The 17,344-nt window shown below is 49.9% G+C and overlaps 1 protein-coding gene across 1 annotated transcript in view; it reads right to left on the minus strand.

Moving 5' to 3' along the window:
• ENPP7 (ectonucleotide pyrophosphatase/phosphodiesterase 7) overlaps nt 1-17,344 on the minus strand; it is a 45,502-nt gene that overhangs the window by 23,347 nt on the left and 4,811 nt on the right. Inside the window, exon 5 of the mRNA XM_007462389.1 lies at nt 14,733-14,987. Coding sequence (XP_007462451.1) covers nt 14,733-14,987 — 255 coding nt within the window. The remainder of the gene's footprint in view (nt 1-14,732; nt 14,988-17,344) is intronic.

A 17,344-nucleotide genomic window follows, 5' to 3' on the forward strand; every position in this document is an offset into this window, starting at 1 on the left:
TATATATACACACACACACACACACACACACACACACAAGTAATACATGCTCATGGTAAAAATATATTTATAGCTTGTCTTTTTGAGTATTTTTAATATATTGTGTTTTTTGTACATATAAAGTAACATATGCTCACAGTAAAAATAACTTGTAAAATTGAGATATAGCTTACATATACTAAAGGGTACAGATCTTAAGGAAATAGCTCAGTATATTTTCACATTATGTATATATCTTTGTAATTACCACTCAGGTGGAGGACGCTAAGGCAAAGGCTCCCTTGCCGCCCCCCCACCAAGATGTCACCTCTATTCCAACTTCTAACACCATAAATTAGTCTGCCTGTTTTAGAATTTCATATAAATAGAATCATACAGGATGTCGTCTTTGCTGTCTGGCTTTTTTTTTTTTTTTTTCCTGGCTGCACTGCATGGCTTGCAGGGATCTTAGTTCCCCTGACCAGGGGTTGAACCGGTGCCCGCTGCAGTGGAAGCGAGAAGTCCTAATCACTGGACAGCTAGGGAATTCCCTGTCTGGCTTATTTCACTCAGCATTAGTCTGCAAGGTTCAGATAGTTCACTTTTATTGCTGAGTAGTATCCCATTGAATGTCTACCCCACGAATTTACTCATTGTCATGTTGATGGAATTTGGGTAGTTTTCAAGTGTTAGACATTGCAAATAATGCTGCTGTAAACTCCTCATAGAAAGTATTTTTGCAGGCTTATGTGAAATTTGTGGGTCAAAGGATATATAAAATCTTCAAGATTGATAGATGAAGCCAAATTGTTCTTCCAGAAACTTTCACCAATGCCCACACCCACCAACATTAGGTGAAAATGCTTTTATTCAACTTTAAAATAGATCCCCCCCCCCCGCCCCCCGCAATAGCATCTCACTTTGCTTTGTGTTGCTTTAGTTATGAGCGAGAGGCTGAACACCTTCTCTTGGATTTGCTGGCCATTAATATACTTCTTTTTTGAGAATTGTCTAAATATTTTATTCAAATCCTTTCTATTAAGTCATTCATTTTTTAAAATTGTATTTGCGACCACTCTTTGTATATTGAAGAAATTAGGACCTTGTATTTGAAAAGCATGGAAAGGAAATAATTTTATGCCTACAGCAAAACACAGGAGTTTCTACTGATGTTAGTTTCGAAACTCAACTGTCGAGCCACACTCTTCCTTTGCGTGTATACCTTGATCACACAGTATCAAAATGAGGAGTTTAAGTTTAATTTTGGTAAGTGCTTTAGAATAAAATAAACGCAGAACTGGGAGGCACCATCATTTCTCCATCTTATTTCCAGGGATGACTTCACCAATTTACCACAGCATGGTTTCCCTTTGAGCCTAGACTGGGTCTCAGAATCCTTCCTAACCCAAAGCTCCATGTGGCCCGTGGTGTCTTGCGTTGGCATGAGTTGAAACCTCTGTGCCTCCACGATGGAATGTCACCGACTCCTGGAAGTTACCTGAATGCAGTGATGCACAGTGAGGTCGGGGTAGTACCGGTTTCACCAGGCTGAGGGCAGGAGTTTGGAGCTCCGGGCAGGCGATGCAGGGATTCTGCCTAGAAAGCTGTGCACGGCCATAGTAGGTTCTCACTAAAGAGTTGATGGAATGTTGGTGATGAGGTTATGTGTGCGTTTTGAAGGTGAGGACGGCGAGAAGGAGAGATTGGTGGCCTAGGAGGATTCCTGATAAATGTAAGGGACCCAGTTTTGGAACAAGAGGTACATTGACTGTGTTTGTTGGTCCTTGTCCCTGCTTGCTGCCCCCACAGGTGTGTTCACAGAACTGAAGGGAGGGAAGCCTGGCTGACAACGGGGACACCTCCTACTTCCCTCCTCCAAAGTCTTTGCTGTCCTTGTTCTAGGCTGGGCTGGCCAGGTCTCGGGTGTCAAAGGCAGACTTTTTAAGCACCTTGTGTTTCAGGCTGAAGATCTTGAAAAAAATGTATCCGACTGGGCATTTTGCCTGTTCCTTTTCCTGTACAGAGAAGCCTCGCCCATCTGCCTCCAGCTGGCTTTGCAATTTAAACTTGAAAATGCTGAAGCCTTTTCCCACAGCCACTTTGGGATGACTTGGTTACTTTCCACATCCTCCCAATTAGTTCACTGGCTTTGTGTATCCCTCAACATTCTTTCTCATTCCACTGCAAAAGAAAATGTATTTATGTAATTCGAGGGAAACGTTTTAACATCCAGATCATCACAGGTAGCCTGTCTGGGCTTCTTCGTGGAGCTAAGTGGATGGCGTTAGGTAACCTGGATGCACCTCCTTACCAACCCACCCCTCTGTGCAGGGGTGTGTGTGTGTGTGTGTGTGTGTGTGTGTGTGTGTGTGTGTGTGTAAGGCTCACACAATTCTCTGTGTATACAGTTCCTTTGTATTGTATATATTACCAACATTGCATTGAAAAACCAAAACATCAACTGACATATTTTAAACCTACTAGGGGACAGACATGTGGTGGGCTGGGTGATGGGGAAACACCTGGAAATAAGGCTTGCTGCCATCAAGAAACTTTGCTCAACCCCCAGACTGGCAGTCAGTGGGCTTCATTTGGCATCCAGATGTGATGTGTGGCCCATGCTGGGTCCAAGCTGGGTCTTTTAAACACTTTTTAAATTGTACATTTAAATTGTAAATTGTTAAACATAATTTAAAATTTACCTTTTAACCATTTTTAAGTGGACGATTCCATGGCATTAAGTACATTCACATCATTGTGCAACCATCACCACCATCCATCTCCGGAATGTTTTCATCTCCCAAACTGAAACTCTGCACATTAAACACTAACTCCCTATCCATCTCCCCCAGCCCCTGGCACCCACCATCAACTGTCTGTCTCTGTGAATCTGACTGCTTCAGGTCCCTCACATGAATGCAATCAGAATATTTGTCCTTTTGTGACTGGCCGATTTCACTGAGCATCATGTCCGCAAGGTTCATCCACATTGTAGTAGGTGTCAGAAGTTCCTTCCTTTTTATGGATGAATAATATTCCGTTGTATGGGTAGACCACATTTTGTTTATCCATTCATCCATCGATGGACACTGGGTTGCTTCCACCCCTTGACTTTAGAGATGGTGCTGCTGTGAACGTGGGCGTACAAATACCAAACAGGCTTTTAAATATGTTGAATTAATTGTCAACATTTAATAATGGGGAGATTTCACCCCCCAAGAACATCCACTGTCAAGTTTCTTGTGAAAAACAGGGAGATCTGGCCACACTGGGCTGCCGTCCCGCACGTCAGCCACCGCAGAGCAGATAGGAGCTGCTCTTGACCCTGGGACAGTGTCATCCAGACAGTGAGACCAGAGGTTGACTGCTGTATATTATTGTGCTTATGCTGTTGTCTTTCTCATGGTCGAGTTGAGAAAAAAGCAAAATAGTTCCATTACCTGTGTCTCTATCAAAAGTGGAAAATAAAAAACAGCTGGAGAGGTCTCCATGTCTTGGGAAAAGAGGACTATTCCTGTTTATTGAACATACAAATGGGGTAGGTCTGTGGGCAAAAAGCCCAGAGGATTTGTTTCATGATATGAAATAAACCAGCCCCTTCACCTGTTTCAGGTTCCTGCTGGGCATTCCAGCTGACCTCTGGCTGGGGTTTTAGGAGCACTGGGTTCCAGGGGTAGCTCTATCCCTATTAATGGGTTGGTAATCCATCTGGATAACAATACCTAATCACTCCCATGGCAAAGTTGTTAGATGTATAAAGTAAGCAGGTGTAGTGGGTTGATTGGCAGCCTCCAAAAAGATGTGTTCTAAGTCCTAGCCCTCAGTACCTCCAAATGTGAGCTTTTATGGAAAACGGGTATTTGCAGATATAATTAAGGATCTGGAGATGAGATTGTCCTGGATGAACAGGGTGGGCCCTAAATCCGATGGCAAGTGTCCTTATAAGACACAGAAGAGTAGAGACAAAGATAGAAGGGAAGCCCACGTGATGACAGAGGCAGCGATTGGAGTGAGTGGCCACAAGCCAAAAATGCTGGCAGCCACCAGGAACTGGAAGAGGCAAGGGAGCATTCTCCCCCGGAACCATCAGAGGGAGCCCGGCCCTGCCGACACCTGGATGTCAGACTTCTGACCTCCAGCAGTCTGGATTGTTTGAAGCCATCCAGTTTGCGGTACTTTGTTAGAGCCGCCACAGAAAATACACATAGCAGGTAGCTGGATGGTCTCTGTGGATGAAAGAGCACGTATTGGTCGGTAACTTCAAGATATAGTTGAAGATACAAAATACAGAAATGCTGGGACTTCCCTGGTGGTCTAGTGGTAAAGAGTCCGCCTTACCATGCAGGGGACGCGGGTTCGATCCCTGGTCAGGCAACTAAGATCCCACATGCTGCAGGGAGACTAAGCCCACGCGCCACAACTACAGACCCCATGCACCCTGGAGCCTGTGGGCCACAACTAGAGAAGAGAAAAACCCGCATGCCACAGCTCAAGGGAAGCCCGCTTCCACAACGAAGAGCCCGCATGCCTCAACGAAAGATCCCACGTACCCAACGCAGCCAAAAGTAAATAAAATAAATAGATAATTTAAAAAAAAACATGATGCTTTTGGCATCACGTTGGCCTTTGTGGTCAGAATAACATGACGGTGAGGCCCTGCTCAGTCTATGTAACTTGCACTCCCTAAAGTGCAAAAAGGACTTCCCTGGTGGTGCAGTGATTAAGAATCCTCCTGCCAATGCAGGGGACACGGGTTCGAGCCCTGGTCTGGGAAGATCCCACATGCCGCGGAGCAACTAAGCCGTGGGCCACAACTACTGAGCCTGCGCTCTAGAGCCCACGAGCCACAACTACTGAGCCCGCATGCCACAACTACTGAAGCCCTCACGCCTAGAGTCTGTGCTTCGCAACAAGAGAAGCCACCACAATGAGCAGCTCGTGCACCGCAACAAAGAGTAGCCCCCGCTCACCACAACTAGAGAAAGCCCGCGTGCAGCAATAAAGACCCAGTGCAGCTGAAAAATAAAAAATAAAGTGCAGAAACCACACAGAACCTCGTTTTAACAGAGGAAACTGGGCACACAGGTGTGATGATTTGCACAGGGTCTCATACAAAATTGGTGGCAAAACTGGTGGTGGAGCAGAACCACAGAAAGAGTGAAAAGGTGGGTGATGACAGTTGCCTCCCATCTGGGTGAGTGGTGGTGGGAACCTGCCTTTGTGTTTTATCTTAAAAAGCAATGATTAGGTCCAAATAGCATCCCTCTGCTGTTGGCTCTTTAGAAAGGATGAACATCCTTCCCTATGCTTGCTTATTGGTCCTTTGAATTTCTTTGCAGAATTTATTTACCCACGTTTCGCATGAGAAAAGCAAACCTTTGGTGAAAATGACATAAACGGAAAACGTTAATTTTCTAATAAAGTCTTAAGAGTAGCCGTAGTAATAACTGAACAACCAGAGCCTTTTCCAGGAGGATCCTCCCGTAGGGAGTGTGCAGCTGGGGAGGGATGACCGTTCTGGACAGACACTGGGTCTTTCCTGTTCCCTGGGCTGGACATTTACAAATTATGTGCCGCTGCCCCTGACCTGTTTGTTTAGCAGAAGTTTCCATGTAAAACACTGGACTTCCAGAGGGGTTTTCTCTGTGGCGCGGTTTGTCCAAAAACGTTGGCTCTTGCATTTGTTCTCCAGAATGAGTTTCTCCCAGGGAACTGCCGGTTAAAAGAACCACTGCCCTAATTAATTCCGGATGTGGAATACATCAACCTTAACTTTTTATTAAGAGGGTGGGACTTATCTGTTAAGGTGTGCTCTGTTTAAAAAAACAAAAACAATCTGCTGATGACTTGAATCTGCTGATTGAAAAATGTCATTTTCCACATTGAGCCACCAGGAATCAATTCACCGATACCCCACAACTGGAGCCCAGAGCAGCCTTGAGGAGGAGTTTCCAGGTGCTCCCTGGAGCGTCCTTGTCCACCTTCCCTGAGCTTCTCTTATGGAGGAGTTGGGGCTCCAGCTGGGTTCTGATGGGAGTTGGGTTGACCTCCTCAGAGCGGGGACAACCCAAGCTGCTCCTCCTGGCTCCCATGTGGGTCCCCGCAGCAGCATTTATCAGCTAAGCAGAGGACTGGGACAACTTTGTTGGAAGCGGGCTAAGCAAACTGGGTCCCCTGGGTTTCGTGGCCTGAAACACGGCCACTATGCAGTCTCCCTGCTTTTTTTTTTGTGGGGCCCCAGAACCTGTTTTTTTTCTAAAATACACGTAACATAAAGCATATCATTCAAACTATCTTAAGTGTATAAATCAGTGGCATTTAGTACATTCACAGTGTCGTGCAACCATCACCACTATTTAGTTCCAGAACATTTTCATCACCCCAAAAGGAAACCTGCATTCATGAAGCAGTCACCCCTTGTTTCTCCCTCCCCTCAGCCGCTGGTAACCACTAACTGCTTTCTGTCTCCAAGGATGTGCCTATTCTGGACATTTCATATAAACGGAATCATACAATATGTGACCTTTTGTGTCTGGCTTCTTTCACTTAGCATGTTCTCGGGGTTCACCTGTGTCGTAACGTGTGTCAGTGCCTCACTCCTTTTCATGGCTGAATACTGTATGGATACATCACATTTCATTTTTCCATTCTTCTGTTGATGGACTTTTGAGCTGTTTCCACCTTTTGGCGATGGTCAAGAATGCTGCTATGAACATTTGTGTACAAGTTTTTGTTTGAACACTTGTTTTTAATTCTTTTGGGTATATACCTAGGAGTGGAATTGCTGGGTCCTTTGGTAATTCTATGTTTAACTTCTTGAGGAACCACTAAACTGTTTTCCACAGCGGCTGAACCATTTTACGTGCCCACCAGCAACATATGAGTGTTCCAACTTTTCCATACCCTCACTAACACTTATTTTCCTTTTTTAAAAAAAATTATAGTTATTTTATGTGGTGAAGTGACATCTCACTGTGGTTTTAATTTGCATTTCCTTGAAGATGGTGACATTGAGTGTCTTTCCTTGTGCTCCTTGGTCATTTGCCCAGCTTCCCTTGATTTTACCAGCACTCTGTGTAACAGTGGACAAGTCTGTCCAGAAGGGAGTTGAACTAGGTCAATGGCCTTCAAGCTGCTTCGTCCACATAACTCCTAAAAGAATTTGGAAAAGTCATGCAACTTTGGTACCTTTTCAGGTTGATATCTATTGTTTTTCATCATGAGGTTTACAAGGTTGCAAACGATGTGATATCCAGTGTATTGTAAACTTCGGCTCAAAAATAAAATGGTTCCTCACTCTGGAGAAGCAAAATCTGGCATTTTGTCCTGCTTCCAAGGTTATTGAGCAAGTTACATTCCTCCGCTAAAAACAAACCAACCGGGAATTCCCTGGTGGTGCAGTGGTTAAGAGTCCGCCTGCCAACGTAGGGGATGCGGGTTCGAGCCCTGGTCTGGGAAGATCCCACATGCTGCGGAGCAACTAAGCCCGTGCACCGCAACGAAGAGCAGCCCCTGCTCGCCACAACTAGAGAAAGCCCGTGCCCAGCAACAAAGACTCAACGCAGCCAAACAAAACAAAAACCAAAAAAACCCAAACCAACCCAGCAAACCACTTTGCACCTTGAGATAAACATAAATCACAATCTCTAAATGATCCAACCCTGCCTATTTCCTGTGAACTTCGACTCTATTCAATAACAACAAGAATTTTAGCCCTGACCTTTGCTCTTCCTGTCATGTGTCCCGACCTGTAGGATTAACATTATCGCAGGAGAAAGTGGCTGCTGACCCACCCAGGACAGATAAGTGTAAATGTGGCGACCTTAATTCTCTCTTTTTTTTTCCCCTTGAAATACTTGATGGCTTTTTGGATTTGGGGAACCAATGCTTCTAAAGTCTGCCTCTTCTGTACTCTTTGCAAGAAAACTTTCTTTTTCTAAATGCATCTGCCTCCAGTTTTCCTTGGGCAATTCTTTTAAATATATCAAACGAAATGTAATTTAGGCAGCAATGTGGCCTCATGATTCCAAAGACATGGGCAGATTCTTCTTGGTTCTTTTCTCCTCCACCTTTCACTTCTTCCACTGACTTTTATTTTGATAAAAGCATTTTTACGTTTGAAAGTAATTCACTAACCACTCAAGCATAGGTCTCTGCAACAAAAACATTGTATGTAATGTAAATTTAAAATATTTTATTTCCTGTGACTCTAAGACTCTATTTAAACAAGTTTCTCTGGGTTGAGTGATTTATACAATTAATCAACTCCTCAAACCAACAAAAATGTATTAAAATTGTGGTATATGTTTATGATATACATATAAAAGTTAAATTTTTGTTGGACTGCATCTCTTAACGAGATAGTTGGGGCTGTATGTTTTCACATGGTTCATGTGTCATTGGATGAATATCACTTATTATCTGAGATGTGGTTCAGAATCAATTCCAACCCTGTTTTTCATTTTTATTGGTGTAGACTATGAGAAAACTTGCTCATATAAAATTTATTCATGGTAATGGGATAGTTTTGTTAGAGCTATGTCGCTCCACTTTTTGAAGTTCTTTGGAGATTTAAGCTGAAAGTTTCAGTGATTTATCACCAAAAGGAAAACAAAAAATTGACCAGAGTAAATTCTCATCCGGATGAAAAAGATTCCGGGTCTTAGCGACTTGCCTTCTTGGCACTGGGGTTATGTGAGCGGCCTGGGTCTCTCCTCCTGGGAGATTCACCACCTTCAGCCTCCTTCTGCCTTGTGGGATGGAGGGGCAACCTCCGGAGGTGCGATGGGGTTAGGAGGCGGCATCCCTGCGATGGTGGTGGTGGAGTCCCCCAGGCTCAGGCCCTGGCAAGCTCTCTCTGGAAGCGCGCCCCCCGGCGGTCCGACCCGACACCCTCGGGCTGGCCCGCTGGGCTTTGGCCGCTCGGAGACGCGGGGTCAGGGCGCTTCCGGGCGGGATGAGGAGTGGGGGGTCCGGGGCCACCGCGCTGACCGTCCGGCCTGGAGGTGCGCGCCCCTCGGTGCTGCCCCGTCCCTTAAGTGACCTTCAAGGTCGAGCTGCAGAGAGGGCCAGGGAATGCGTTGCCCGCCGGTCACAAAAGGGACGGGCGCACCAGTTTGCTGCGCGTGCGCGGGCAAGGATTCTACCCGGCTGCGGGCTGTGCCTTCGGAGGTAGAAGTCGGCGCAGGGCCAGAGGGGGCCGCCTGTTTAGGGCTGGTATCCTCCGGCGTCCAGGTCCCGGGTAGGGGTGTGTGTGTGTGTGTGTGTGTGTGTGTGTGTGTGTGTATGTGTTGTACGTGTATTTATGCTGTGTGTGGCTGGGTGTGGAGCGAGGTGGTGTAGAGCGTGGGGTGCATGCAGTGTGCGCAACACGTGTGGAGTGTGCGTGCATGTGGCGTGTGTTTTGTGTGTATGTGGTGTGTGTGGGGTGGGATATGGTACGTGCCGAGTGCGGGTGAGATGAGTGAGCGGCGTGTGCGGTTCGCGTGTGAAAGTGTACAGCGTACGTATGCGGCGCGTGAGGTTCGCGTCCCGTCCTGCGTGAGTCCCCAGCTCAAGCGGGCTCAGCGGTCCTCTGCCTGCCGAGGTGAACCTCCGGCTCTGGCTGCAGGGAGTGCGGCGGGTAACCATGGCAACAGATGGTCCCGCGGCGGGGGTGGGGGGTGGGGAGGCGTCGGATGAGGCGCCCAGGCAGGGGTTTGGACGCGCTGCCCTCCTTGGTGACCCTGCTTGCCTGGGGGACCCAGCGACCTGAGTCAGGAGCTCTGCAGGCCTGGGGCGGGGGCCGAAGGATTCCTGCCGTCTCGCCTCCCAGCGACTCCGGTGCGCAAAGCGCTTGCTGCTGTGAGGTGTGAAGGCGCAGCAAGGCTTCGGCGCTTCGGTTCCAGCTCGGGGGAGATGAACCCGCGCGTTCTAAAGGTCGCCGGAACGCGTCGCAAGCAGTTGTCGGGTTTGAAGACTCGCAGGTGCTCCTGTTGAGTCCCAGGACAAATGAAAAGGCTGGGAAGGGCTGAAGTGAGGCTTCTCTTCAGTGGAGAGGGGAGCAGCTTGCTGGGCTCCGGAAAGCACAGACTTCTTTGCCAGCAAGTAGAGCCTTCTCGGGAAGAGGCTGGCCAAGCCTACCAGGATTGAACTTGGATATACCTGTGCTCCCCTCCCACCTTTGTCCAGAGCAAACTGGTGGGTGACGCCACCTTCTTATCCTGTTTAACACGAGGAGGTTGGTCTAGGCCATTTTTCTTCCTCCCTCCTTCCCTTCTTTCCTCCCTTCCTTCCTTCCCTCCTTTCTCTTCCTCTCTCTCTCTCCCTCCCTCCCTTCCTTCCTTTCTTTCCTTCTTTCTCTTCCTTTCTCCCTCCCTCCCTCCCTCTTTCTTTTCTTTTCTTTCATTCATAACCTTTATCCAGTGCAAAGATTCTCAAATGTGGTGCCAGGGGCAGCAGCATCAGAATCACCTGGGAACTAGTGAGAAAGGTAAATTCTCAGGCCCACTTCCAGACCTACCAATCTGAGAACCACTGATCCAGGGTGGCCCTTGTGCTAAGCATGGGGCTACATGATCCCTTCCCTCATGGGATCCTAAAACAAATCTAGTGTAGAAAGTTCTAGTTTTCTCTGAACGTCCGGTATTTTGCTTGGGGCTCCATCTAAAGCTAGAGGAAACATAAATACTGCTTGACTACTTCCCCAAGGCTGGTCTGAGGAGGAGTGCAGCTATTTCAGAGGAGAAGGAGAAGCTGGAGGAACAGGAGGTTCTGAATTCCTCTCTACTTCAGAAGCTGCTTGAGAAAAAGGCTTCAAGGGGTGTTGAGGAGCCCAAGAGTGCTGCCTCCTGGTGACAGCGTGCAGAGCTGGCTCTAAAGAATAGAGCTTCTTGACAAAGGGGGCTTTCTTTTTTTTTTTTTTTTTTTAACATCTTTATTGGGGTATAATTGCTTTACAATGGTGTGTTAGTTTCTGCTTTATAACAGAGTGAATCAGTTATACATATACATATGTTCCCATATCTCTTCACAAAGGGGGCTTTCAGTGTCCCAATCATACACCCAGCCAGGCATGAACTACCCAGTCTTTACTCAGATGTTTCATCCATTACTGCCAGCAGTGGGACTGGCCAAATTCAACAAAGGCTCTGAGCCGACAGGCAGTTGTGTGTGGATGATGTGTGAGTCCCCAGTCATCTCCACGTGGCTCCACAATGCAGTGCGTGGCTTTGTTTCAGCTGGGGTTTTCTCCAGACTCTTTTAGTTGGACTAAAAGAGTAAAATGAACTTTGTGCAGCAAACTGCAGCATTAGTTTTTCTGTGGTGTCCTGAACTCCTCTGATAGGTAGCCGAGAAGGGTGCAGGGCATGTTTGAAATATAGTGTATTTCTGTGGAGGGGCTGGGAGGGGGAATCTTTGGACATTGGCCATAGAGAGGCCGAGTGCTGCCCTCCAGAAGTGTCCTGGGCTGGCCACACTGTGCGGGGGGGAGGGGAGACAGGAGGATAGTGGACAACCTCCAGCAGGTCTGCTTCCGGATAACCTCCTTTATTATTTATACGTTTTGTTATGTCCACCAGTCAACATTTTTCTTTAAATCAACTCATTCTTTTTTACTTGTTACTTTTAAAAGGAAAAATTTAAAATAACAGACTCAAATGGAAAATCAGTAGCACTCATCCAGGTTGAAGATGATCATAAAAACAAATATAATGCAAATAAAACAGGGTTGTAACATTCCACCCTTATACAGTTGCCCGCCAGAGCTCTAAGCCTGGGTCCTCTCTCTATGCTACAGAGGGAGGTGTTTAAGATTTAGTATCACCAACCAGGAGCTTTCTGCTGGAGAAACAAGAAGGCTTGGAGATGAAAAGGGAGCCGTTGTTACTTTCTCACTACATGATACCCTGTCTCTTCATAACTCCTAAAACATGTAGGCCTGGGGGTGGGGGAGAAAAAAAAAAACAAAAAACAAAAAACATGTAGGCCTTCCGTGGGCCAGGCCCTGTTCTAAGCAGCTTGTAAATATATATATTTTTTAATAAATGTATTTATTTATTTTTGGCTGTGTTGGGTCTTCGTTGCTGTGCGCGGGCTTTCTCTAGTTGCAGCGAGTGGGGGCTACTCTTCGTTGCGGTGCGCAGGCTTCTCATTGTGGTGGCTTCTCTTGTTGCGGAGCACGGGCTCTAGGCAGGCGGGCTTCAGTAGTTGTGGCATGTGGGCCTCAGTAGTTGTGGCTTGCGGGATCTAGAGCGCAGGCTCAGCAGTTGAGACGCACGGGCTTAGTTGTTCCGTGGCATGTGGGATCTTCCCGGACCAGGGCTCGAACCCGTGTCCCCTGCATTGGCAGGCAGATTCTTAACCACTGCGCCACCAGGGAAGCCCAGTTTGCAGATATTAACTCAGTCATCAGGCCCACCCCATGAGACAGGTACTGCTATTGGTCCTGATTTTACAGGTGAGGAAACTGAGGCCCGGATGTGAGAACTTGCCCAGGGCTGCAGAGTGTTGAGTTAGTGAGTGTTGGAGTTTGGGAGCTGGTTTGAACCCGCCATGCTGCTCAGGGCAGTGCCCCCGCCCCTGGTCCACCCCCAGTTGGCACAGATGGGAAACAGCCCACAGCTCACTGCCTGCCTTAGCTCCTGTGTTCCCGATAAAGGAAGCTTATTCAGTAAGTCAGTCAACCGCCTGGAATTTTTTTTTGGGTGCTCTGGTGACGCCAGACATCTGTACTAGCAGGATACTTAATGTGGGACAGACCAGATTATTTTTCTCTCTTTTCTCTCTCTCTTTCTCTTTTCTGTTTGAAAGAGCCAATCAAGAGTAATTCTCAGAGTATCTGTTGGCCTGTCCCTGGAAAGTAGGGTAGGCTGACCATGATAATCGTGGGCTCTCAGTTAAAGGTTGGGTGTCTCTTGGAAACCCGGGGGTTGTGGTTGTTATGCCGGCACCTGTGAACTCTCACTGCTCCGTGGACGTGGATGTATAGGGATAACCCCCCGGTCTCCTCCAGCCTGATTTGGGCCTGTCCAGAGTCAGAAGGTGGTACGGGCAGGCAGGAGGGTCTGGGTATCCTGGTATGGCTGCAGGCAGTGGGGGCGGGGCAGTCCTTCCAGGACAACTATGGGATGCAGGGCCAGGGAGCCGCAAGGCCTTTCCGGTCAGGCAGGACTCCAGCTCTCGGCCGGTAGTTAGGGAGCTATGGAGGGCAGGTTGGGATGGATGGATCCTGCAGATGGAGATGAAGCTCAAGCTGCAGGTAGAAGCAAGAGGCCCGGGGAAGGGAGAGGAGGGATTCATAGGTGAGGGATAGAGGCAGATCCTGACAAAGCTGTCCTTCAAACAATGTGTCTCCCATTGTTACAGCTGGATTTATTTGTTTAAGAGCTGAATTTGGGGCTTCCCTGGTGGCGCAGCGGTTAAGAATCTGCCTGCCAATGCACATGACACGGGTTCGAAAGCTGGTCCGGGAACATCCCACACGCCGCGGAGCAACTAAGCCCGTGCACCACAACTACTGAGCCTGCCCTCTGGAGTCCACGAGCCACAACTACTGAGCCCGCGTGCCACAACTACTGAGCCCGCACACCTACAGCCCGTGCTCCACAGCGAGAGAAGCCACCTCAATAAGAAGCCTGTGCACCGCAACAAAGAGTAGCCCCCGTTCGTCACATCTAGAGAAAGCCCGCAAGCAGCAACGAAGACCTAACGCAGCCAAAAAGAAATAAATAGATTTATTAAAAAGAAAAAGAAAAAGAGCTGAATTTGACAAGTTCAGTACCTCCCACAGTAGGGTTTTAATCATTCCCATGGCTACCATCTATGAAGCATCTGCCCCAGTGCTTCATCCTGGGGTAATCTCAGGGAGGCAGTCACCTCCTTATCACCCCATTCTTTTCAGATGAGGAAACTGAGGTTGGAGGAGGTAAACGACCCCCCTAAGGCCACAGCCTGTGGGTGGGGACAGACTGGAGCAGGAGTTGGTCTGACTCCAAACTCTACGCTCTTGAAAGTAGTTGCGAATGCACAGTCCTTGCAGTGGCTCAGTACTGACAGTGTCCAAAGCACTAGGTGGTGGACAGTGTCTTTCCTGCTCCTGGCCTGGCCACCCGGTCCCCTCTCTGGAGCCAGTCAATGCTCACCCTTTCTTGAAACTTCTCCAGGGACATGTCTTATGTCTAGACTTATCCCCCCTTTCTCCCCGCCCCAGTGGCATTCTACCATTTGCAGTGTTTTCTTTTTTGCTGAACAATGTGGCATAGAGATTCTGGTTCCCTGTCAGTTCTCATACCTCCTTTCCTTTTTTTTTTGTGGTACGCAGGCCTCTCACTCTTGTGGTCTCTCCCGTTGCGGAGCACAGGCTCTGGACGCGCAGGCTCAGCGGCCATGGCTCACGGGCCCAGCCGCTCCGCGGCATGTGGGATCTTCCTGGACCGGGGCACGAACCCGTGTCCCCTGCATCGGCAGGCGGACTCTCAACCACTGCGCCGCCAGGGAAGCCCCCACCCTTTCCTTTTTAACGGGGAGCCCACCCTTTACCTCCTCTTGCTGGCTGTCCCTCTAGGGCCCATCCCCAGCAAGAATGAGTGGGTTCCCCTGTGTTTGTCAGTCTTCTAAGGAATTAGGAGTTTATTATACACTGGATCCAAGTGGGAAGGCTGTAAGAAACCAGCAGGCTTTAGAATAATAGGTCACACCCACACTGGTCACTGCTTTTTAGTAACGACCAGCCCGGTCCTTTATTCCCATCCGTGCTTTCTGCCTGGCGGTACCCTCCTGGTGGCCTGGGTGCAGGACCTGGTCAGCCCTGATGGAGATGGCCCCGGGCTGGAGGCATGTGGACTTGGGACTGGGAGCTCCAGGCAGAGCCTCTTCGCCGCCCATCGGAGGTGGAGGTTGAGGTCCGAGCATCTGAGGGTTTGGTCCTATAGCTCGACCACCATCAGGCCTGCGGCAGCTTCCCGAGCAGGCTCCCGACACCCCCCCGCCCCCGTGGCCACAGATGGTGGCACCCCCATGGGACAGTTCTGTGGTGAGAGGAAGTGGGGAGGCAGAAGAGGGGGGTGAGAAGGAGAGGGAGGGGGAGGGAAGGAGTGGGGGCGTCCTGCGAGTCTGGGAGCCATGGACCAGTGAGTGGACCTGTGCCTCCGGAGGTCTAACCTGGGCAGGTCATAGTGCCGGCACCATCATGGCCAAGCATGGGCTGGGGCTGTCGGGACAGGGAGGCGTGGCCCCAGGTCTACTGAGGAGACAGGCCCATCCATGTCCAGTAGGCCATCACAGCAGGAGCAGGCTCAGGCCCTGTGGCCAGCTTCTGGAGGCTTCCTGGAAGAGGTGGACCTGGAAGAACAGGTGTGTGTTGGGTTGGGAAGAAGGGATGTGGCAGGGGAAAGGCGGCTCTGGTGGAAGACCTGAAGCAGACGGGCCCGGAGGGAGGGATAGAGGCATTCGCTGGCCAGGGTGGAGCACGGAGGCTCCCACGGTGGGCAGGGTCTGAGGAGGGCCCCTGTGGGAATTCCTGACCCTCAGCTGGACCTGGGAGGGCACAGGGTGGGTGAAGGTGGGGCATGGCGGTGCAGAATGACTCTAGCCTGCTCACTTCTCCGTAAGTGGCTCCGTCCTTCACTGGGCAGCTCAGGCCCTGAACCTCAGACTCATCCTTCATCTCTCCATTTTCTTCACCCTCCATCTCCCACAATCTATCCATACACCTTGGAGGTCAGGTATACCCTTAAAGGTATCTTGAATCTGTCCATTTTGGCCCATCTCCACCCTGCCACTGAGATGTCCTGCTTGGACCCCTGAGTGACCCCCTCACTGGCTGCACCTGCTCTTGTTTCTGTGCTCCTGCCTGGCAGTTAGTGTGCCATCTAATCATTCGTGTCAGACCACGACACGTCCCTGCATGACCTCAGCTGGGGGCTCCCCCAGGGCCTTTCCATGGAAGCCCATTGCGTACCCATGCTTGTATACCAGCCTCTGAGCACACTGGCTTCCTTTCTTTCCCAGAAGCACAGGAGCCAGTCCCACCTCAGGGCCTCTCTCTTGCTCTCCCCTGCCTGGAATCTCGTCCCCTGGGGCTTGGTGTGGCCATTTGGTCCTCATCATTCAGGCCTCATCCCACATCTCCCCACCACAGAGGCTCTTCCAGGCGAGGCCAGGTGACCTAAACAGCAGTCCCCTCTCCCCCACCCTCTCTGTGGCCTTCTCTCTGCCATTATTGGGTATGTATTTGTTCTCTTCATATTATCTGCCCTCCTTGGCCCCTAAATTACAAACTCCAGGGTTCACTGTGTGTCCCCAGAGCCCAGGCCAGAGCCTAACACCAAGCAGGCTCCCGCTGCGTAGTTTTAGAAAGAATGAGTGACCTGCTTCTGCTTTGGCTAGGGGCTGTCACCCAGCAGCAAGCTGAGTCCTCCGAGCTTGCTTCCCGCATATTCCAGGAACACTGCCCTGCAGTTCTCCCAAACCTGACCCACCGTGGCTTCCCTTGTTCCCAGGGAGAACAGAGACATTGCAGGCAGGAGGGAAGGGGCCGGGGAAGTTCTGTCTGGGCTGTCTGCTTTAGAAAGAACTGCTCCGAGTCTAGAGCAGAGAGGCTGGCAGGGGCTGCCTGGGCGCCCAAGGACTGACAGGGTGGGGGCATCAGCTGGAGTTGCAGGGAGCGTGGTCCCACCCTCCCCTCTATCTCCTGGGCCTCTGACCTTGAGCAGTGGGTATTATGCAACCTTGACCAGGAGAACTGCAGCCACCAGCAGTCCTGTCACCAAGGGGGGCCAGCTTCTTGGCAGGAGGGCAGACCCTAAGGAAAGTCGGAGGAGCCAGTGAATGAGGGAAATGGGAGCATGTCCCTCACCTCGACTGCTTAATGGCGGGCGAGATGCCACCAGGCTGCCCCCACAAGCGCCCTGGTTTCATCACCGGCCCCACCCGCTCCCCAGCCTTGTTCTCCTGCCCCAGCTGCACTGGCTTCCTGGCTCATTTCAATGTGACCACTCACAGCCCCTGCCCGGCGGGGCCCGCCCACCTCCAGCCAGGCACCCACGGGGGCTGCCACCTTGCCAGCTCCCAGGTGACCTTTGCCCCTGAGATGGGTCAGGGTTGCGGTGAGGGTATGTGTGTGGGAGGCTGGCAGAGGAAGACTTTAGGAAGAAAGGAGCCCTCATGTGGCCATGGAACCTGGAGGTGGACTTCAACTGGAAGGCCTGTCTTGTGGGCAAACTGCCGGCTCCTCTGGCCCTCAGCCTCCCCGCCTTAAACAAGGCTGCTTACATCCACCTGCTCTCCTGTCTGTGCGGCCAAGATGCACAAAGTGCACTGCAGTATGTCAGGGGCCATGGGAATGTCAGGGACTCGAGATGTTCCCAGGAGCCAGGGACAGGGA

Source organism: Lipotes vexillifer, unplaced genomic scaffold (genome assembly GCF_000442215.2).
Source record: "Lipotes vexillifer unplaced genomic scaffold, Lipotes_vexillifer_v1.1 scaffold1691, whole genome shotgun sequence".
Lineage (NCBI taxonomy): Eukaryota > Metazoa > Chordata > Mammalia > Artiodactyla > Lipotidae > Lipotes > Lipotes vexillifer.